Source organism: Ammospiza nelsoni, chromosome 3 (genome assembly GCF_027579445.1).
Source record: "Ammospiza nelsoni isolate bAmmNel1 chromosome 3, bAmmNel1.pri, whole genome shotgun sequence".
NCBI lineage: Eukaryota > Metazoa > Chordata > Aves > Passeriformes > Passerellidae > Ammospiza > Ammospiza nelsoni.
Window position 1 is genome coordinate 60,210,783 of NC_080635.1, and position 18,673 is coordinate 60,229,455.

The 18,673-nt window shown below is 38.7% G+C and overlaps 2 protein-coding genes across 5 annotated transcripts in view; one reads left to right on the forward strand and one right to left on the reverse strand.

Moving 5' to 3' along the window:
- The window catches only part of AKAP7 (A-kinase anchoring protein 7), an 80,216-nt gene that overhangs the window by 41,468 nt on the left and 20,075 nt on the right, over positions 1-18,673 (reverse strand). For all 4 annotated transcript variants that reach the window (XR_009418116.1, XM_059469015.1, XM_059469013.1 and 1 more), the window contains exons 6-7: positions 16,605-16,717; positions 7,716-7,860 (exon numbers count right to left, since the gene is read on the reverse strand). Coding sequence is in view for 3 of the 4 variants with exons in the window: in XM_059469015.1 (XP_059324998.1) it covers positions 7,716-7,860; positions 16,605-16,717 (258 nt within the window). In the remaining variant the exon portion in view is untranslated. The remainder of the gene's footprint in view (positions 1-7,715; positions 7,861-16,604; positions 16,718-18,673) is intronic.
- On the forward strand, positions 11,079-13,514 carry MSH5 (mutS homolog 5). Its single transcript, XM_059469293.1, has one exon. The coding sequence runs from the start codon at positions 11,079-11,081 to the stop codon at positions 13,512-13,514; it is 2,436 nt and encodes an 811-aa protein (XP_059325276.1).

Sequence of the window (18,673 nt, forward strand, 5' to 3'; positions counted from 1 at the left end):
CAGCACAAGCGAGCAAGGTACATCAAACACTGGAGTAATACCACAAAACTTATGCCATGGGTGGTTCAGGTCTATTAGCTGTCATCAAATATTAATGTAGACCTTAAATATTTTATCTTCATTGAAAAATAGAAGATCGCATACTATGTATTCAGCAGATACTGTGACAACAGTCTCTGTTGTGTTTAAGAACAGATTAAAACCAAATAACTTGGAAGGCTACTGTTAAAACAATGATGTCATGTTTTAGCTTGTGGTTGATGTAATCTTTGTCTTACATTCTACTCCTTCCATGAGAAACAGCACATTGTGGTCTTGTTGGAAACGAAATGACACTACAAGCCACATTAACAATGCATCTTTAAAATATATCACAATTTATCTTGAAATTATTTTCACTAGAAGAATCTGCGTTTACAAATACTATGGGCCTCAAAAATATTTTATGCACAGTCAGAATAAGAAAACTATTGTTTCTATCATAGAAATACCTGTTTTGATAAATTGCTGAGTACTGTCATGAAAGAGAAATTAAACTTGTGGTATAACTCAAAACAAGCCCTTTTCCCCAACACCTGCATTTTTATGTCAGCATTTGTCATGATCCCTGAGGTACAGACCTCTACCGAGCTGCAACCATATTTTATTTTAGAATACCTCATAAGGATTATGTAGGGAGCCTACAGACTGTGGAACCGTGCTGCACACTGGGTAGGAGTTCTACACTAACCAGAAACAACTAAAAAATGGTGACATTTGAAAAGTGGAAAACTGGTTGTCCTTTCATTCAAGGTTCTTCAAACTACTGAAAAAGACTCAGAAATTGCAGAAAGAGCGTAATTTGATTATGGTAAATTAAATATACCTTTTATTTGATGTCAACACTATACAAGTAATCTGTATCAACAAAAGCACCTTTCTAGCTAGCAAAATTTTAAGAATATAAATTAATTATCATCTACTGATCCATTCAATGAAAGAATTTTATATATTTACTGATATGTTCAATAAAGAATATTACATATTTTGTTTACTCCACACCACCTAAGTAGTCTGTTTACTTTTTTGCAATTAATATTGAAATCAATGTTTTACGCATTTTCGAAGTATTTTTAATATATTAAATTTAGAAATAAATTTGTTGTTTGAACACCAAAGTCTGCTGAGGAAAATATCTTTAAAGCATAAATACTTAAGACACTAAAAACCTGCTGGATGTTATTAAATTATTTTTTTATATCACACTATGTTCTGTTGTGAAAAATCAATTCTGCCTTTTTCATATACTCAACTAAATTTTCAGCTATGAATCACAATCTTACTGACATCAAGTAAGACTTTGTGCCCTCCTGTTAGATTTACTTCATCAGTTTAATCCCGTTGTTTGCACATATTTTTGAAAACCATTTTGGAAAAACTTATTTTGACTTATTTTCAACTACTGATAACAGCTCTGGCATAAAAACACATCACTACTTCAAATACTCTTTTGCTGAAAAACAAAGGGAAATAGTCTTTTGAACAAAACTGCATTATGATATTTTAAAAAGAGTGTAGCAAAATTGATCCTGTACAATAAACTAAATCTCATAATCAAATCCAAAAAATAAATCTTATTATCACAGAAAGTGATGAGAAGCTTTTTTGCTCATTTTCAGTACTAGCAAATGAATGATTGAATTCTAAACATCATGTTCCTGTCTTTGAAGCTCCCTGTCACTGTCTCATGAAGAGTTTGCCACACATTTTCCAACATTAAAGCTCAAATATTAAAATTTGCCTCAGAACAATTGAATATTAGTCTGAAATGAAAAGTTCAATTTTCAAAGCATATTGTTTACCTCCCTCTTAATTAGCTTTTTCTCCTTATCCAGACACAGTAAGTATCCATACAGCTTTTAGGCCGTAACTGCTATTACAAAACTAATACAAAAACACTATCTCATTATGAAAAATGCGATACTAATGACCAATAGCAGAAAATTACCAAATACAGAAGCAACTGCCCAGTGTAGCAATACAAGATGAGATACATTGCTAGAACCCATCCATCAAGTTCTAATGCAGAAGTAGTGAAAAGGAATCAACAGGGCACCACTCTGTTGTCATTAGGAAATAAAAAAATATTTGATGTGTGTAAAAAACGCCTGGACAGCTACTTTCTACTTAGTGTCCATAAAGAGCCTGGCTTCTAGGTTAATAACCAATATGTGAATTTTTCTCTGCCATGTTTATAAGTCAATATTCCACCACATGACTCAGCTGAGAAACAGAGCTTTAGGGAAAGATTTTACTGCTTAGCATGTAATACCTTTTGCTTTTTATTTAGGCAAATACTTGTTCAGCACACTGCATGCACAAGACTGCAGCAGCTCTGGATAAACTCAACACAAACAGTGATTTAATTACTAATTTCTAATGTTAAGAAACAGCCCCTGGGAAACCACCCAAGACATTTTTATCCAGAAGCACCATGACTACCATATAATTAATTAAAATTCGGTAGAAGTGCCACAGATATGCAAGAATCTCAAAAACAGTTACTCAAAACCTAATAGGATAGAGAAAGTAGAAGCTAGGCTACAAATAGACTATCAAGAAAAGAAAATTAAGAAGGGAAAGAAACAAGCCTAAGGGTATTTTGAAATTACAAAGAGGAAAGAAGGACAAATAACAGGTACAACTAAAGAATGTATCATTATTTTACAAAAAGGAATTCACTGTCATGCAATTAAGAAGGAAGGTGAAAATAAATCAACACATAATATGGGTAATCTTGCTGGGTGTAGAATCTGGACAATTAAAGCAGCATTTGCCTGCTTACCATTGCTGTTCCCAATGTAGAAAATGCTCAATTACCATACAAATAAAATCAACAACATTGAGGTCAAACTACCAGTAAACAGAGAAGCAGAAGAGCATCTACAGGAGACAAAGGGAAATCTTTCTTTCACTTAAGATAGTGCCACTATGAAAAGCTTTCAGACAAACTGCCAAAATTTCATACTGCTTACTGTATTTGAAACATCTTTGTCCTTGACGATGAAGGTGAAATGCTACTGTATTTTTTACTTGACACTGTAAGTGCATTTTTATCAAGAGCAGACTGAGGGATGTTGACAATCTATCCAACTATCAATTGGTTTCCAATTCCTTTATTTTCAGTCTTCTGTTTCTTCTCAGTATTATTCAGAGTTCATAGAGTGACATTACTATATCTATTTTCTGTTTCAGGTACAGATGAGTCTTTCTTCTGTTCTTTCTTCTGTAGTTCTTTCTTCCATGTTAGTATTCCCAAACCTATTGCTGACAAACTCATTTCCAGTCTGGAGGGCTCATATGAAACATATTATCAGAAGTATCTTGATCTTTGTTTGGGACATGGGTGTTAAGCAGCTGCCTGGCTAGCATTGTACAATGTAATGTGGAAGCATAAACTGCACCACAAAAGCCTAGTCAGGTTTATTAAAGGAACAAAAATGTTACTTAAATTATTTAAATAGCCTAACACCAGTAATTGGCAGAATTTTTTTTTGTAACATGTTCTATGCACAATGTTATTGATCTCCCTCAGAAACTTAAAAGATTACAAATATAATGCAACTTTTTGCTATTTAGTTGAAAACTTGCATCTTTTTATATACACATATATGGAATTAGCAAGGAAGCTAATTAACAAATATTAACAACTGCTCAAGCAGGCATCTTATGCTCACAGCTTGGCTGTCACAGATCCTTTTTAGATCCTGCCTTAGACACTCCATTTAGGATTGGAAGAGCGAATTCCTGCAGGTGTCTCCCATCTCAGAGAGACTGCAGAATGACCTTGGGACAAGGTCAGACTAGACACCAAACTTGTACATAGATCCACTGAAAAGCAAATCGACCCACTAGTGTTCTGCTACTTAAAAAGGCATCTCTTTGAGGTACTACTAGAGCAGAAAGAAGCATTACCTTTTACCATATGATTATGATGTTATGCAGATAAACCAGATGTTTGTAGTCTGATATTTTATTTTCCATATTGCTGCTGCTAGATTGCAAGGATTAAGGGGGACTGTAAGAGTACTTTAACCACCAGGTTGGTCAACGTTCCAGAAATACGAATTTTGGCTGTGCAGAAATTCACAGTAACCTGCTGGGTGGTTTCCAAGCAGCAACAGACTTCTTGAAATTCCTCTACCTCAGAGATAGCACAGGGGAAGTCTGATGTATAAACTTCTTACAAGCCACTCAGAAGAAACATCACAGAAAACAGGTTGGCATGTGATAACTTTGTTTAATGTGTATTATCTCATTTACATTATAATACTACAAACCAATTTTCTTTGAAACAAGTCTACAAAAATCTTCATTAATGGATCCTGAAAATATTTAAGTGAGATACTTAATACTAAAGGTATATTTGACATAAGATTTGCATAATGCTCCTCCTGACAATCAGAAGATCTATTGAACATCTTTACCACAATATCAAAAACTGACCAATCGTTCAGGTGAAGGAGTATATATTGAAAAGCTCAACTCATTCCAGCATTCACTTGTCAGATTGAAAGCCACTCATCTTCTTTGGGATTCAAGGTGGCATATAACAGCTGCCATGACATGGGTTGTCCAAAGAAGGACACTTTGTTGCCTTGTTGTCTTGTTTACCTTTAACAGCAAACTGAACTCTACTTTGAAGATGAAGCTTCAAAATTACTATCACTATCACATCAATTTTTAACTCCTGAATACATACCCTGTGGGGCTAGCCCTCAGACAGAGAAAGCTTCTGGTGCAGATGTAGGCTCTGCTGAAGTTAGTGGATCCTGCTCTGTAACATCCTGTCCAAGCCCGATTACCTGTGGTGTATACTAATGCAGTTCAGCAAGAATTGTACTTCTACCTTTTATTCATATCAATCTCTTTTGGTTCCCCTATTTTTAAACACACTTTTATAGAAATGTGCAGCTGATGTGTGTTGTGACATTTATTAGCCATAGAACCATAGAACATGCTGAGCTGGAAGGGACCCATCAGGATCAAGTCCAACTCCTGGCCCTGCACAGGACAGCCCAAGTGTCACACCATGCACCTGACAGCATTGTCCAGATGCTTCATAAACTCTGTCAGGCTGTGACCACTTCCCTTGGGAGCCTGTTCCAGTGCCCAACTACCCTCTGGGTGAAGAACCTTTTTCTGGTACCAAACCTCCCTCACCTCAGCTTTTTGCCTTTTCCCCAAGTCCTGTCCCTGGTCACCAGAGAGAAGAGATCAGTACCTGCCCCTCTGCTTCCCCTCACAGGGAAGCTGTAACTGCAGTGGGGTCTCCGCTCAATCTCCTCTTCTCCAGGCTGAATAGACAAAGTGACCTGAGCTGCTCCTCACATGGCTGCCCCTCAAGGCCCTTCACCATCTTTGTTGCCCTCCTTTGGACACTCCCTAATACTTTAATGTCTTTTTTACATTGTGGCACCCAAAACTGCCCCCAGCACTCAAAGTGAGGCTGCCCCAGCTCAGAGCAGAGCAGGACAATCCCCTCCCTTGCCCGGCTGGCCAAGCTGTCCCTGATGCACCCCAGGACACACCTGGCCATCCTGACTGCCAGGACATGGGAGTAAGCAAATCTCCATTGTGAATGGATTTCTGACATTAATTATGACCTCCTTTCAGATCTTTTCATCTTATTAAATGCAAAACACTCAACCATGACCAAACTCTAGGTAATAAGTAAATTCTGTTTCTGTAATTTTTATGTACTTCAAGGAAAAGATAAGTGCTTGAGTACATGTACATGTAGGAAGAACTAGACCTGGATACAGTGTTTTGTCTGTATTAAGTAGTTTTCAAAATTCACTATTTTTGATGTATTAATCGAACTACATTACCTCCCTTATGTTAATGTCCTAGCTACCTATAATTATTAAAACCCCATCCAAATCACATTTCAAAACACATGCAAAAGGAATTTTTCTAAATTCATTAAAATAAAATTTCTTCTTCTTTGAAATGAAAAAATAAGTAATTTTAATGCCATTCCAATATAGTGTTTTCCTTCACTTGTTGGCTTTAAATAAATATATATTAACATGTACAAAACCAAGAAATTAAATGCATATATTACACCAAGATGCACCTAAATCCATACAGAACTGGGAAAAATGGGGATAATAACAGTGCCCTTTATTAATCTAATATTAGTGAAGAACAGCCATTCTCTCTATTGCTACAGAAAGTCAGATGTAGTGCTCATGTAAAAATAATTCAAGGCAGAGTTCTGTTTGGACTGTGAAAATGACACATAAATTCTTTACGCATGGCCATACTGGGATTGAGTTAAAGCCAAACAAGCATCTGATTCTTGCTTTGAATACTGGTTGATTGACTGCTGTTGTAAACCATTTAATGGGACCCACATTCAAAAGGCCACTGAAAACTGTCTCATTTTAGCAATCTGAGATGTCAGTAACAAGACAAGTTCAAGAAGACAGATTTAAACAATTGTTTGGGAAAAACATGTCTACCAAACATACTAGTAAGCAGATTCTTTTTTGTAATGAGTTATATACCAAATTCCTTAATCATATTCCAGAATAGTCTGAAAAATATTTGTAAATAGCAGAGCCTCAATTTCACCCAAATCAAAAATTTTATACCATGTTAAATGATGCTGTAATTTCTCCTTCTCAATCATTTGGACGCATATAAATAATATTTAAATGCACAAACACATACAGAAGACATTATATATATAGTTACATACACAAAGTTAAACATAACTATGTGACATACATTACACAAGGTAATAAATATGATAAGACAAATCTATAGATAAATAAATATGTATAAATGTATCTCATTTTGATTTTGACTGATCTGGATTTTGCAATAGTTTTGCCACATCCTATACTTTTTTCCTGTGTACTGCTTTTGATTTTTTTGGTAACAATTTAGCTAAGCTAAAAAAGGTGACCCTAAGCACAAACAAAACATTAACAACAACTAGAATTCATGAGGTACCTGCCATGTTTAATTATTTAATTAAAAGTCCTCAGAACAATCCTCAAGACCGGTAAGCACTTCCAGCACCAATGCTGCAGCACAAGGAAGTCTCCACAAGAGAAAAACCAAATCGTCACCAAAGCCCTACACGTAGTCCTGAAACCAGCACTAACTTCTAACAGTGGTATTTCTGTTCAGACAAAGCAGGAAGACACAACTCTGACTTCCAGCATTGTAATAATCTAGCAAGGTGTGAGTACAATGTTTAAAGTCTAACAGTATTCTGAAGTCTTATTTTCAAATCTGTGGTACCATTGCAATTCTCTCTGTACATGAATGTAGTCCAAGTAAGGTCACCTCTCTGCCATACCAGAGACATTTCACTTAGCTTTAATCATCTATAAGCACTGTGTCTAATCTGACTTAGTCACACAGCCTGTCTTTAAAGTCAACAGAGAGATGAGCAGCTCTGGGGAGTGATACATCTCAATTATCTTAAACACTCATTTTAGGATGAGAAATGGAATAGAATTCTGGAGATGGATTATTGAACATAAACTTTAGCTGTCAGTGAGAACCACTGCACAGAGTTCCTGCAGAGCCAAGGCTAAGGGAGAGACTTCTGTCAGACTCCATGGATCTTACAAGAATTTCCTAACACACACTCCAGAAAAAATGGCTTTTTGCACTCAGAGACACAACTGACCAGAAGAAAATTATGATGTACTTACCAAAAACAATGGAGGACTCACAGTAGTAGTAACCATTTGGCTGCTTTTTTTTCAACATGGAGCAAAGATCAAAGCGGTGCAAGATCTCATCTCCAAAATAATGGTTTTTGAAATCTTCATACAGACTAGAGTCAATTTTTTTCACCTTTAAAAGGCAACATAAAATTCAGTTAGGCATTCTACTCAGACACTGAATTTTCATATTTAATTCCTATAGTTTGCATTTTAACCATAAGTACAGTTAGTATGGAAAAGTACTTCAAGATGCAAAAGGAATACAGAAGTAATCATATGCCAAATCTTCTGTCTACTGCAGAAAATAACAATAAAATAAAAGTGTCATTAGTCCTCCTTTCACCACTTCCTTTTCAGTCTTGTAGGAAACAAATAGACATACACAATGCTACAACTGCTTTGACTTCCAATGGTTTGCAACAGTGTTCATGGAATGTGTAACTGGAAATTATTCTTGCTGTTATCACTGGGCATACTGCTACAAGGAAGAATCTCAAATGGTCATCAAGGGCAGTTTTCTGAGTCATTAAAATCAGCCCACAGGAAAAAATGGCTGTATTTCTCTAGCTCTAGACCTTTTTATCTCAGTATATCTAAAAACTTGCTGGGATTTATAATATTGGAATCATTATGCAGTTTTGCATATTTGAAGCAGAACATAATAAATATTCTATTAGGCTATTTTCAGAAAACATTATTTCAGTAGTTATTTTAAGAGTTATGAGGTCCTCAATCCATTGCATTGTCAATAAAAATATATGATCTCTGTAAGAATGCAGTATTTTCTCCTTCAATCTACCTCCCAATAATGCTCTTTGCTATTTAAATATCATTATTCCGTGCTAAGGAATATTAGGAGCCTCTAGCAGCTCCAGCCCCTACTGGTGTGTTCCCTAGTGCCTGGCTGCTGGAGTCCAGTCCAGCATGTGGGAGCCTCAGTCTTTGATGGATGTACCTGCTGCTTTTACCTCTAGAGACACATACCCCTGCTCAAAGGACATGGATGCCACTGCCTTCACCAGCACCTGCACATGGGGATCACAGGAGACACAAGTGCAGGTCACTCCTGGCAGGGACCAAAGGACTTTCTCTCCGTGTTCACGTTTGTGCATTCCTGAAGCATAGTCATGGCCCCTCTGTCTCCCAGCACCCTTGCCCAGATTGCCAGCCTCTCACTGAGCCCACAGGTCTCCCACTTGCTGCTGGCCCAGCTTGAGGTTTGGCAGTGAACACCTGCACTGCCACACGCACAGTTTGGGGAGGATACAGACATTTGCCCCTGGCAATCAGCTGCACAGGTGCGCCCACCAGCCTCATTTTAAACAAGACTGGCCCCTTTTGCAGCCTGCACCGTCCCCTCCTCTTTTGTGTTTTTCCCCAACTTCTCCCCCTACACACGCCCCCTGCATTTGCACAGTCAACCTGCCAACCTCCTGGACCCTCAGCTTTACATCCCCAGCAGCTGCAAAGTCCTGGTTTGCCTGTGGTTTCTCGGCAGCTCATCAATGTGAAAAGTAAAGTCTACTTTAGAGAAGGTCAAATGTCTTTTAATTTCCTTAATCCCTGAAATGATGACATCTAGTGGTGGATGCTTTTCATTTCAAGAAATGGAACTTTCGGGAGTCTAAATCTCTGTGGAAGTCTACATTTATTCCATCCTCACATATTCTATGGCTAGACTACTCCTTATGTGCTAAAGTTATTCTGACACTAAATCATCATTCCCTGCTTTTTGGCTGACAGTTCTAGGAAATTCAGTTAGACATCAATTAGTAATAAAAAGTGTTCTCAGCGAGGAGAACACTTGTCAAAATGTGAAGCCCTGAGTTCTTCTGGAATGAAATGAAATAAACATAAAAATGACAACTTGATGCTCCAATAAAAAAATAACATTTACAAGAGATTGGGAGGTTGCTTGTCTAAGACGGGTTGCTAAGGTATGAATCAAATGTTGAAAGCTCAGGAATTGAGTTGTGCTTGTGATGCACTACTGAAAGGTATTTGGAAAAGCAGCCATGGGAAAACTATGATATTTTTAGTAACTGGAACAATTCCTGGAGTGCAGCTTGCAGTGAGATGTGAAAGGATGAAGCAACGCAGGCGCATGGGAAGGTCACGGCTCATTTCTTAACTGAAAGAGTCTGAAGCAGTAGAGATGCAAGAGAAAAGTTGTTACCACATGGGAATAGTACAGATGCTGAGAAGTTGTAATGGGGGAGGGTGAAAAACAAGAGTACTCGAAGCATTTGGTGCTGGAAGGGGAGGAGGAAGACTGCCTCTCGAGGAAGCACTTAATGGATGATGCCTGTAAAGGACACGGCTGAGTAGCATGGGCCTGGAGAGGCATGGCACTTGCAGGACTGCCAGAGCACCAGGAGAATGCTTTTGGCAGCCCTGCAATGTCTGGTTTTCCTGCCCGTGTATCTGGGAAGGTGCAGCCAGCTATCCCAGCAGTTGAACCCCATGCAGTCCCAGTAGCTACTGCCACAGTAAGCCTTGGGACCGGGGGCAGGAAGGCTCCAGGGGTGACAGCGCAGGCAGCAGGGACGCAGGCAGCTCGGGGCTCCGTGTGCCAGAGCCCACAGCCCAGCACAGCACTGGGTGCTCCTCCAAGCGGGGCCCGCCGGCGGCCCGAGGGTCACTCCCTGCAGCGCGTCCCCCCCCGCCAGCCGGGACAGGGCCGGGCCAGGGCCGCTGTGGGCGCGGCCCGGCGGCAGAGGCGGGTTCGGGCCCCTGACGGGCCCTCACGACGGAGCGCCGAGAGGAAGGCAAAGGGAAAAGAAACAGCACAACGTCTTTGGGCTGCAGGGAGGCGCAGCCCCTGAGACGAGCTGCCCGTCTGTGTGAGGAGGGTGAGTAGCGAGCAGAGAAGTGGGAGGGGATTGGAAGTGAGGTGCTGACAGGATTGGTATGTCCGTAATGCTGCAGCATAAATATGGGGATGCGACCCTGAAATGAGGGCCAGGCTGTGGGGCTGCACTGCTGAGAGAAGCCACGGTCAGTGCAGGTGCGTGTCACGAACTTCTGAGGGAGGGTGATTTTGTGCATGGATATACATATCCGTGCATGTTACTGTATTTATGGGTACTTGGGTCTACATAGACTTAAAAAAAAATAAAGGATACAAAGAAAAACTATAAAACTATTGCTGGTAGTTAGCTCTGTTACTCCTTCCTTGGAAGTGGCTGTAGTTACTGGCCGTGTCGCTTGAACATTTGTAGTTAATTCCTGGTAGCATCTTAAATTCTCCAGGGTTGGAAAAGTGACTGTTAACTTCCTGTTGTCAATTAAAGTTACTTCTCAGGACCTTTTGCATGAGTTGTGAATAAAAATACCTCTTGCCAACAGATGAGTGCCACATCAGCCACGAGCTGTGTCTTGCCACCGGCACTTGGGCCTGAGCAAGAGGAGCAAGAGAGCTCGGAGACACATATGTCTGTTCTGTGGTATGCAGGGCAGCTTGCAATTACTTACTATGATACAGAAGACTGCTCAGTCTACTTCATGCCTGACATACCTGATAATGAAGACCTCAAGCTACTGCAAAAAGTGATTGGGGAACTTAACCCTCAATGCATAGTGACCAGTGCAAAACAGGACCAGAATATTGCTAAATTCCTGACCAACCTAACAGCTACTGCAGGTGATAAAGACATAGGAAAACCAGAAATTGTCTTGTTTCCCAACATAGATTTTGGTCTAGAAGTCAGCAAGCAACGGATCCTGTCTAGGCAATTTCCATTTATTCCATCTCATATGACTGCCACAGAGAAAATTCTCTATTTGTCCTCAATCATCCCTTTTGAGAGTCCACTCATGATACGAGCCTTAGGGGGGCTTCTTAAGTTTCTAGACAGAAGAAGGGTTGGAGTTGAACTCGAAGACAGCAGTATAACAGTTCCTATTTTGGCTTTTAAAAAATTTGTGCTGTCAGATACTGTGAATATGGACCAAGACACTTACTGTGTCCTTCAGATATTTAAAAGTGATATCCATCCTTCTGTGTACAAGCTATCCAGTGGACTAAAAGAAGGATTTAGCTTATTTGGAATTTTAAACCGTTGCAGATGCAAATGGGGAGAAAAACTGCTGAGGTTGTGGCTCACACGACCTACCCGGAACCTGACAGAGCTGAACAAACGGCTGGATGTTATCAACTTCTTCCTGCTAGCTCAGAACCATGAAACAGTCCTCACTCTTCAAAACTGCCTCAAGAATATTAAAAATGTGCCTCTTATTTTAAAGAGAATGACTCTTTCCAACACAAAAGTTAGTGACTGGCAAGCACTGTATAAGACAGCGTACAATGCAGTGTGCCTTAGAGACACGTGTCGTTCTCTGCCCAACACTATTGAACTTTTTCAGACTATTTCACATGTCTTCACTGATGACCTGCGCTACATTGCTAACCTGATCAGCAAAGTGGTAGACTTTGAAGGCAGCCTCTCCGAGAACCGCTTCACTGTTAGACCCAATGTAGATGCCACGATTGATGAGAAGAAACGAAAGCTGATGGGACTGTCAGACTTCCTTACAGAAGTGGCACGAAAAGAACTGGAGACTTTGGACAATCAAATTCCCTCCTGTGCTGTCATCTACATTCCTTTGATTGGGTTCCTCCTCTCCATTCCACGCCTGCCAAATATGGTGGATAAGACTGACTTCGAAATTGAAGGCTTGGACTTCATGTTCTTGTCAGAGGATAAACTGCACTACAGAAGTGCCCGGACCAAGGAGCTAGACAGCCTGCTGGGTGACTTGCACTGTGAGATCAGAGACCAGGAAACACTCATCATGCACCAGCTGCAGACAAGGATCCTGGAGAAGTCTGAAGTACTTAACAGCGTGATTGAGTACACTGCACACCTGGATGTGCTGCTAGCCTTGGCAGCGACGGCCCGGGAGAACGGCTATTGCCGGCCCCGCTTTACTCACCGCCACGGCTTCCACATCAAGGATGGGAGACATCCCCTCATGGAGCTATGTGCAAAGACTTTCGTGGCCAATCCTGTGGACAGCGGTGAGGCTACCAGACGAATAAAGATCATCACAGGGCCCAACTCCTCTGGAAAGAGTGTTTACTTAAAGCAGGTAGGTCTTATAGTGTACATGGCTCTCATCGGCAGTTACGTCCCTGCAGCAGAGGCAGAGATTGGAGTAATTGATGGGATTTACACAAGAATCCACAGTAGGGAATCAGTTTCTGTAGGGCTCTCCACATTCATGATTGATCTTAACCAGGTTGCCAAGGCTGTAAACAATGCCACAGAGAGGTCCCTGGTACTTATTGATGAGTTTGGTAAAGGCACCAATACATTGGATGGCCTGTCCCTTCTGGCTGCTGTCCTGAGGTACTGGATCAGACAAGGAACACAGTGTCCCCAGGTCTTTGTCTCCACTAATTTTCACAGTTTAATGCAGCTAGAACTCCTGCCTGACACACCTCTTCTGGAGTACCTGACCATGGAGACCCATCAGGATGGAGAGGAGTTGGTATTTTTCTACCAGATCAAACAGGGCATGTCCACCATTAGTCATGCTGCCAATATTGCTGCATTAGCAGGAATGCCAGCCAAAATCATTGAAAGAGGAGTGGAAGTATCAGAACTGATTCGCAATGGAAAACCAATCAAACGTCTTGATCATCCTTCAAAATGTGATAGGATGGAAAAATGCAAGTCTGTTGTGGAAAAGTTTCTTTCCATAGACCTTGACGATCCCCAGGTGGACTTGGAAGAGTTCATGTCTAAAGAGATCTTGCCTTCTGCAGCCTCAGTCCTGTAGCAAGGCTTTGTGTAAATACATAGACTGCACCATATCTACCATGGAGAGTCTGGGACTTTAAAAAATTATCACTATGACATGACACCTCACAGGACATTTAGCTTGTAACAAAACTGTAGCTATGTCCTTTCTTCTTCTTCTTGTTTAAACCAAGTACTTACATATCCCTGCAATATGGTGCCTCACATGAGTCTATGAATAGGAAGAATTTTAAGAACCTTTTACAGCTGTTGGGTCACTCAGTTTGTCAATTTTCTGTCCCTGTTGCTGGAACTTCAGATTAAAAAAATATACTCCAGAAAAATCACAACACATTTCTACTGGACTTAGAAGACCATGAAAGGAACGTGTTTATTGTTTCATATTGTGCCAAAGTGATGGTTTCAGCCATTTTAGGATCAGCATAAAAGATTCCAAATAAATATGTGGCTCAGACTCTTGTGCCAACAATTAACACTTGTCACAATACAAACCACTGACATAGAGGCAATGCAGAGGGATTTAATGGCTCTGTAGCTTTTCTTAAACCAGCTTTTCTGTCCAAATGCCAGAGATCCCCGAGGTTAGTTATAAAAAGAATGCTGGTGGTCAGATTCAGTGGGGACTGATAAATAGAAGTACCTTAGTTTTACTGAGAACTGTTCTCTTCTTTAAGGTTCTGTATGATACAGTTGTATCATGCATATTACGTGTCTATGCCTCATGGGTATAAATGCAAAAATACAAATCTAGGAATTTAGGAGAAAAATTCACATTTTCTGTTCCATTTTCTATTATTAACATTTGAGGATTAATACCACAAAGGGAGGATTCCCTTTCACTTCTCTTGTCATGTGAAGGATCTTTACTGAACACATTATTTTATGTATACATATACAAGAAAAAATAGGAGCACACTATACCTCCTGTTTTTAGGGAAGTATTCGGTGGCACATCTAATCTGAGAAATATCCGACTATGCATGAAGAACAAGTTGGTCCCACTTCTGAGTAGGTAAATAAGTCCTTTAATTTGAGAAGCTGAAGGGGATACAGTTAACCAGATAGTTCTTTCCTAATCAACTTTATTTCACACCTCCATCCTTTATTATCTGTTTCCAAGTTTTTTAGATTTACCATTGTTAGCTTAATGATATGCCTTCAAAGTGAAAACCTGATTGCTTGAGATCTTTACTAGTTCTGAATTATTAAACTCTGCTTTGTAAATACAATTTTTAACTCTGGAAAAGTTAAAATCTCTACAGAATATATACATTTCAAAATTACTACAGTTATATTAAGGTTTAAAAACCAGATTTTTTTCCCCCCAAAATAAAACTTTGGTGGAATTTGGATGTCAATGAGAGGAGGGCGACTTAACAGAATATTGTTGCAAATAAGGAAGCTTACATTTAAAAAATAAATTAATACAGTTATATAAAGCTACGGCTGAGAACTATACTCAACCACTTCAGTACTATTTGCTCTTTTATAAGCTTGCTCATGTAACCTTCATCCACTTCCCTTTTCTTGCTTTTCAGATTGTTGTAAGATCTGAAAATGCAATTAGACATTGTATTAAAATGTACTGCCAAATAAGTATTCCTTTTATGATACATATTTTTTTTACTGTTTTCTGTAAATGCATTAAACTATCTAAGTACAGGAACACAATGAAAGAAAAAAATATAGTAAAGACTTATGCTTATGCCTCACACTGAATTGACAGAGAAAAATGTACAGATTTTTAATACATAGTATCTTTCTATGCAGTAGATCATATGCATTAATCCAGCATTATAGAGGGCTCAGGAAGATGATTTGGAATGACATTGACCTGGTTCTGTCAGCAGCAGTAAATATCAGAACACAGAAAGGATGTATCCTGGCTAATATTTCATGGAAAGTAGATAAATGTAAATGAAACAACCAGCCAGCCAAAAAACAGAAAAAATACAGAATAGCAAAAATCCCACCCTGATTGTCTCAGATCTTTTAACTAGTTAGATCACTGCACAGCTGATATTCTAGAAGATCAACTCTCATTTCAAGCAAAAGCTTCTGTGAGTTTAAAAATTTAATATCTATCATATACCACCTGCATCCTGTGGCTAAGTTGTTATTTCTATTTCAGAACAAGTACACATATGCTCAAATTTTCTTGATGTATCTCAAATCTCACTATCTTATTTCTACTTATTTCAAAATACTACTTAATTAAAATGTGCTCCCTCAGCATTTTTAGAGATATTTCTAATTAAACTTTAAAGTTTAATTATTAACTTTAACCCACTATAAAGGAAAAATCAACTTAAAAGATTAGTTCTATGTACTTTAATTCTTACTTAAAATATTTTTTCTGAAAATTATTTTCCTAGTTAATGTTAAAGAAACACATAAGACATTCTACACAATGTCAGTAAAAAAATGTACGGACGTATACCTTGTGTTAAATAATACAGTACTACAGTTAAATTAGTATGAAATAAAAAATAGGTACACTAGTATTGCTTCTATATATTTTAACCACAGTTATATCCTATTTTCATGTATTCATGTATTTTGTCAAAAAACCCCAAATAAACAGGCAGGAAATAACTGCTGGCAAGAGAGAATATGGAAGATATATTAAATTATATTATATACATTTATTAATATAGTTTTTCCTCATTACTCTGAAATTCACCAAAGCGTATTCAGTAGGGAACTAACTGCCTACTGTGCATAATCCAAACAGAAATTCTACTGTTTATTTGCTCATTTTCTCCTATACAGTAACAAAACTCAGCAAACAAATTGCCTGCATACAATCGACCCCCTAATGGGAGTTCTGCAACTTTGAACAAGTACTTTTATCCTTCGGTCTCGCCTCATTTCCCAGCAGAAAACAGACCATGATATTACTGCTCCGAGAATATCAAGAGTGGTAAATTACAGGACAGGACTGTTTATACGGCACATACATTGATTATTTCTTTAAAAACCCAGCATTAGTCTTACCTCTTCAGCTGGTTATAGCATAGCAAATATGATGCTACAGCATAAACAACATTGTCCATCTCCACATTAAACTCTCTGGATTGCTGCTGAGCTATGTGAAATGTGAGCTCACCTGCTTACGTAGCTCTGTTGATTTTGACAACTTCATGAAGGTCAGATGTGGTTTAAAAGCCCTTTCTTCTCCTGCCATGATCCCCTTTTCTTGAAATATCTTTTTCATAGTTTCTGACAGGAGGAGAAAATTGCATAAATACATAAATTACATAACATAATGCTTAAAATGTGCTTTCAAATATAATGCTAGTCACAGGTTCTTCACGTGAAAGAAACAAGATGGTAAGTACTAAAAGGGAGGAAGATTTCTACTTAATTTCAAAGGTACATATTATTTCTTCAGAGCTTTATATTATTTCATGTGAACATGGATATATTTCATGTGAAATATTTGCAGTTAAATAATGGCAATTAGAAAGCTGTTGATGCAGTCTGATTTTGCTATCAAAATAGAAACTCAACATTAGTACTGTTCAGAAGTCACTCTCACTGGAAGTGTGGGAAACTTCAGGAAAACTGAGTGTGTAACAGAATTCTCAACTCAGAACCAGTATTCTGTGGTAATTCTATTACCTCTATTTGTGTAAACTCAGACCAAAGGAAATTTGGAAGTGAAAGCTCTAAGTTTTGGCACTGGATTTACATGCCAGCATTAGAGAACATAATAGGTGTGCTGATGATTTTTGCTTGGGTTTTAAACGTTCACTGTTGCCTTCTGAGCTAATTTCCTACTTTGAATGTTCTTTTTCCTACTTTTATCTGTTTAAAGTCTAGGTCAAAACAACTCAACAATACTGACCTAGTTTACTATTTTTCAACTCATCTGCCCAATGTAATGTTTAATGTCTTGGAAATAAATTTCAGTGCAACTTCTGAATTGTGTTCCATGGTTTTATTTAGATTAAATACTTTCAACATAAAAAATTTCTGTTTGAAAAAAGGTTTCGATAAAATTGAAAAAATCTATGGTAAAAATAATACTGGGAAATAGAGTATTTCTATTGCTGAAAAAGAGAAAAACCTTAAGCTTTTTATTTCTTTGCAAGTACAACTTCCAGTTTTTCACCAGGTGTAGGTCTAGCTCACTTATACAATCAAACTAAAATAAAAATAGGGGGCAAATTATCAATCTTATCACATAGATTTAATCAGCCCCTAACAAAACAATGTATGTTCATTTAAATATATTATTTTTTTTGCCTGATAGTTCAACAGTCCTTTTTCTGATACTTGGAAGAAACAGCATCACACTGGGAAGCAAACAACACAAGTACAGCTGACCTACTTGTATTATTTTACGTTTTGTCTGTCAGAGACACTTCTAAATTCACACTAAATCCTCACTGAGCTTTTTGGCTCCTGTATCTATTCTCTGAACAGCACAATTTGGGGACCCATTGATGTTGATATTCCAGCAAAGGGTAAATCTTATCAGACCCAGGTTTACATTACCATGTGATGTTCTGACTCGGTCTTGTGCATAGCAGTCTTTTTTTCCTCCTCTGAAAACTCCTTTTTTTTTCTGCCATCACATCTTAGGCCATGCAGTCTTATCTGACACTCTGCAATTAGAATCTGTGCTGATGAAGATCTGCACCTCTCCAGGTATCCCCTCCTAACTCTGGGAAGAGCTTAGTATCAGAGCAGAGGTTTGCCAATGTGCCTCTGATCCAGGGATGAACCCAGGGATGTCAGCAGGGCAGACTGATCAGACAGTGCTGTGACTGTGTGGGAATTGGGTGGGACAGCTGGGCACCTGCACTTTATCCTGCTGAACAGAACCACTGGCCTGCCTGTCTTTGTTCTGTGTGAAATAGCTTTGTTTGGTATCTCTTTGATTTACCCTTCCAAAATCCTCTTTCGTATCTGGCAATTCTAATCAAGAAAAAACAATGAAAACCTGGGTCAGAAGAGAACGGCACGTAGAGAGAGATACTGCAGTTTTAAACTTAACAGTTTTACTTGTGTGTAGGTGTGTGTCTACACATATTCTCAGGGGCATTGGATTTCTCACACAGCTTTGTCATGGCACAGACATATTAAACATCACAGACTCAAGACATTGGGCTTGCTGGGACTTCAGATAGCCCCAGTCTTGTAGAATTTGACATGTACAGACACGTTACT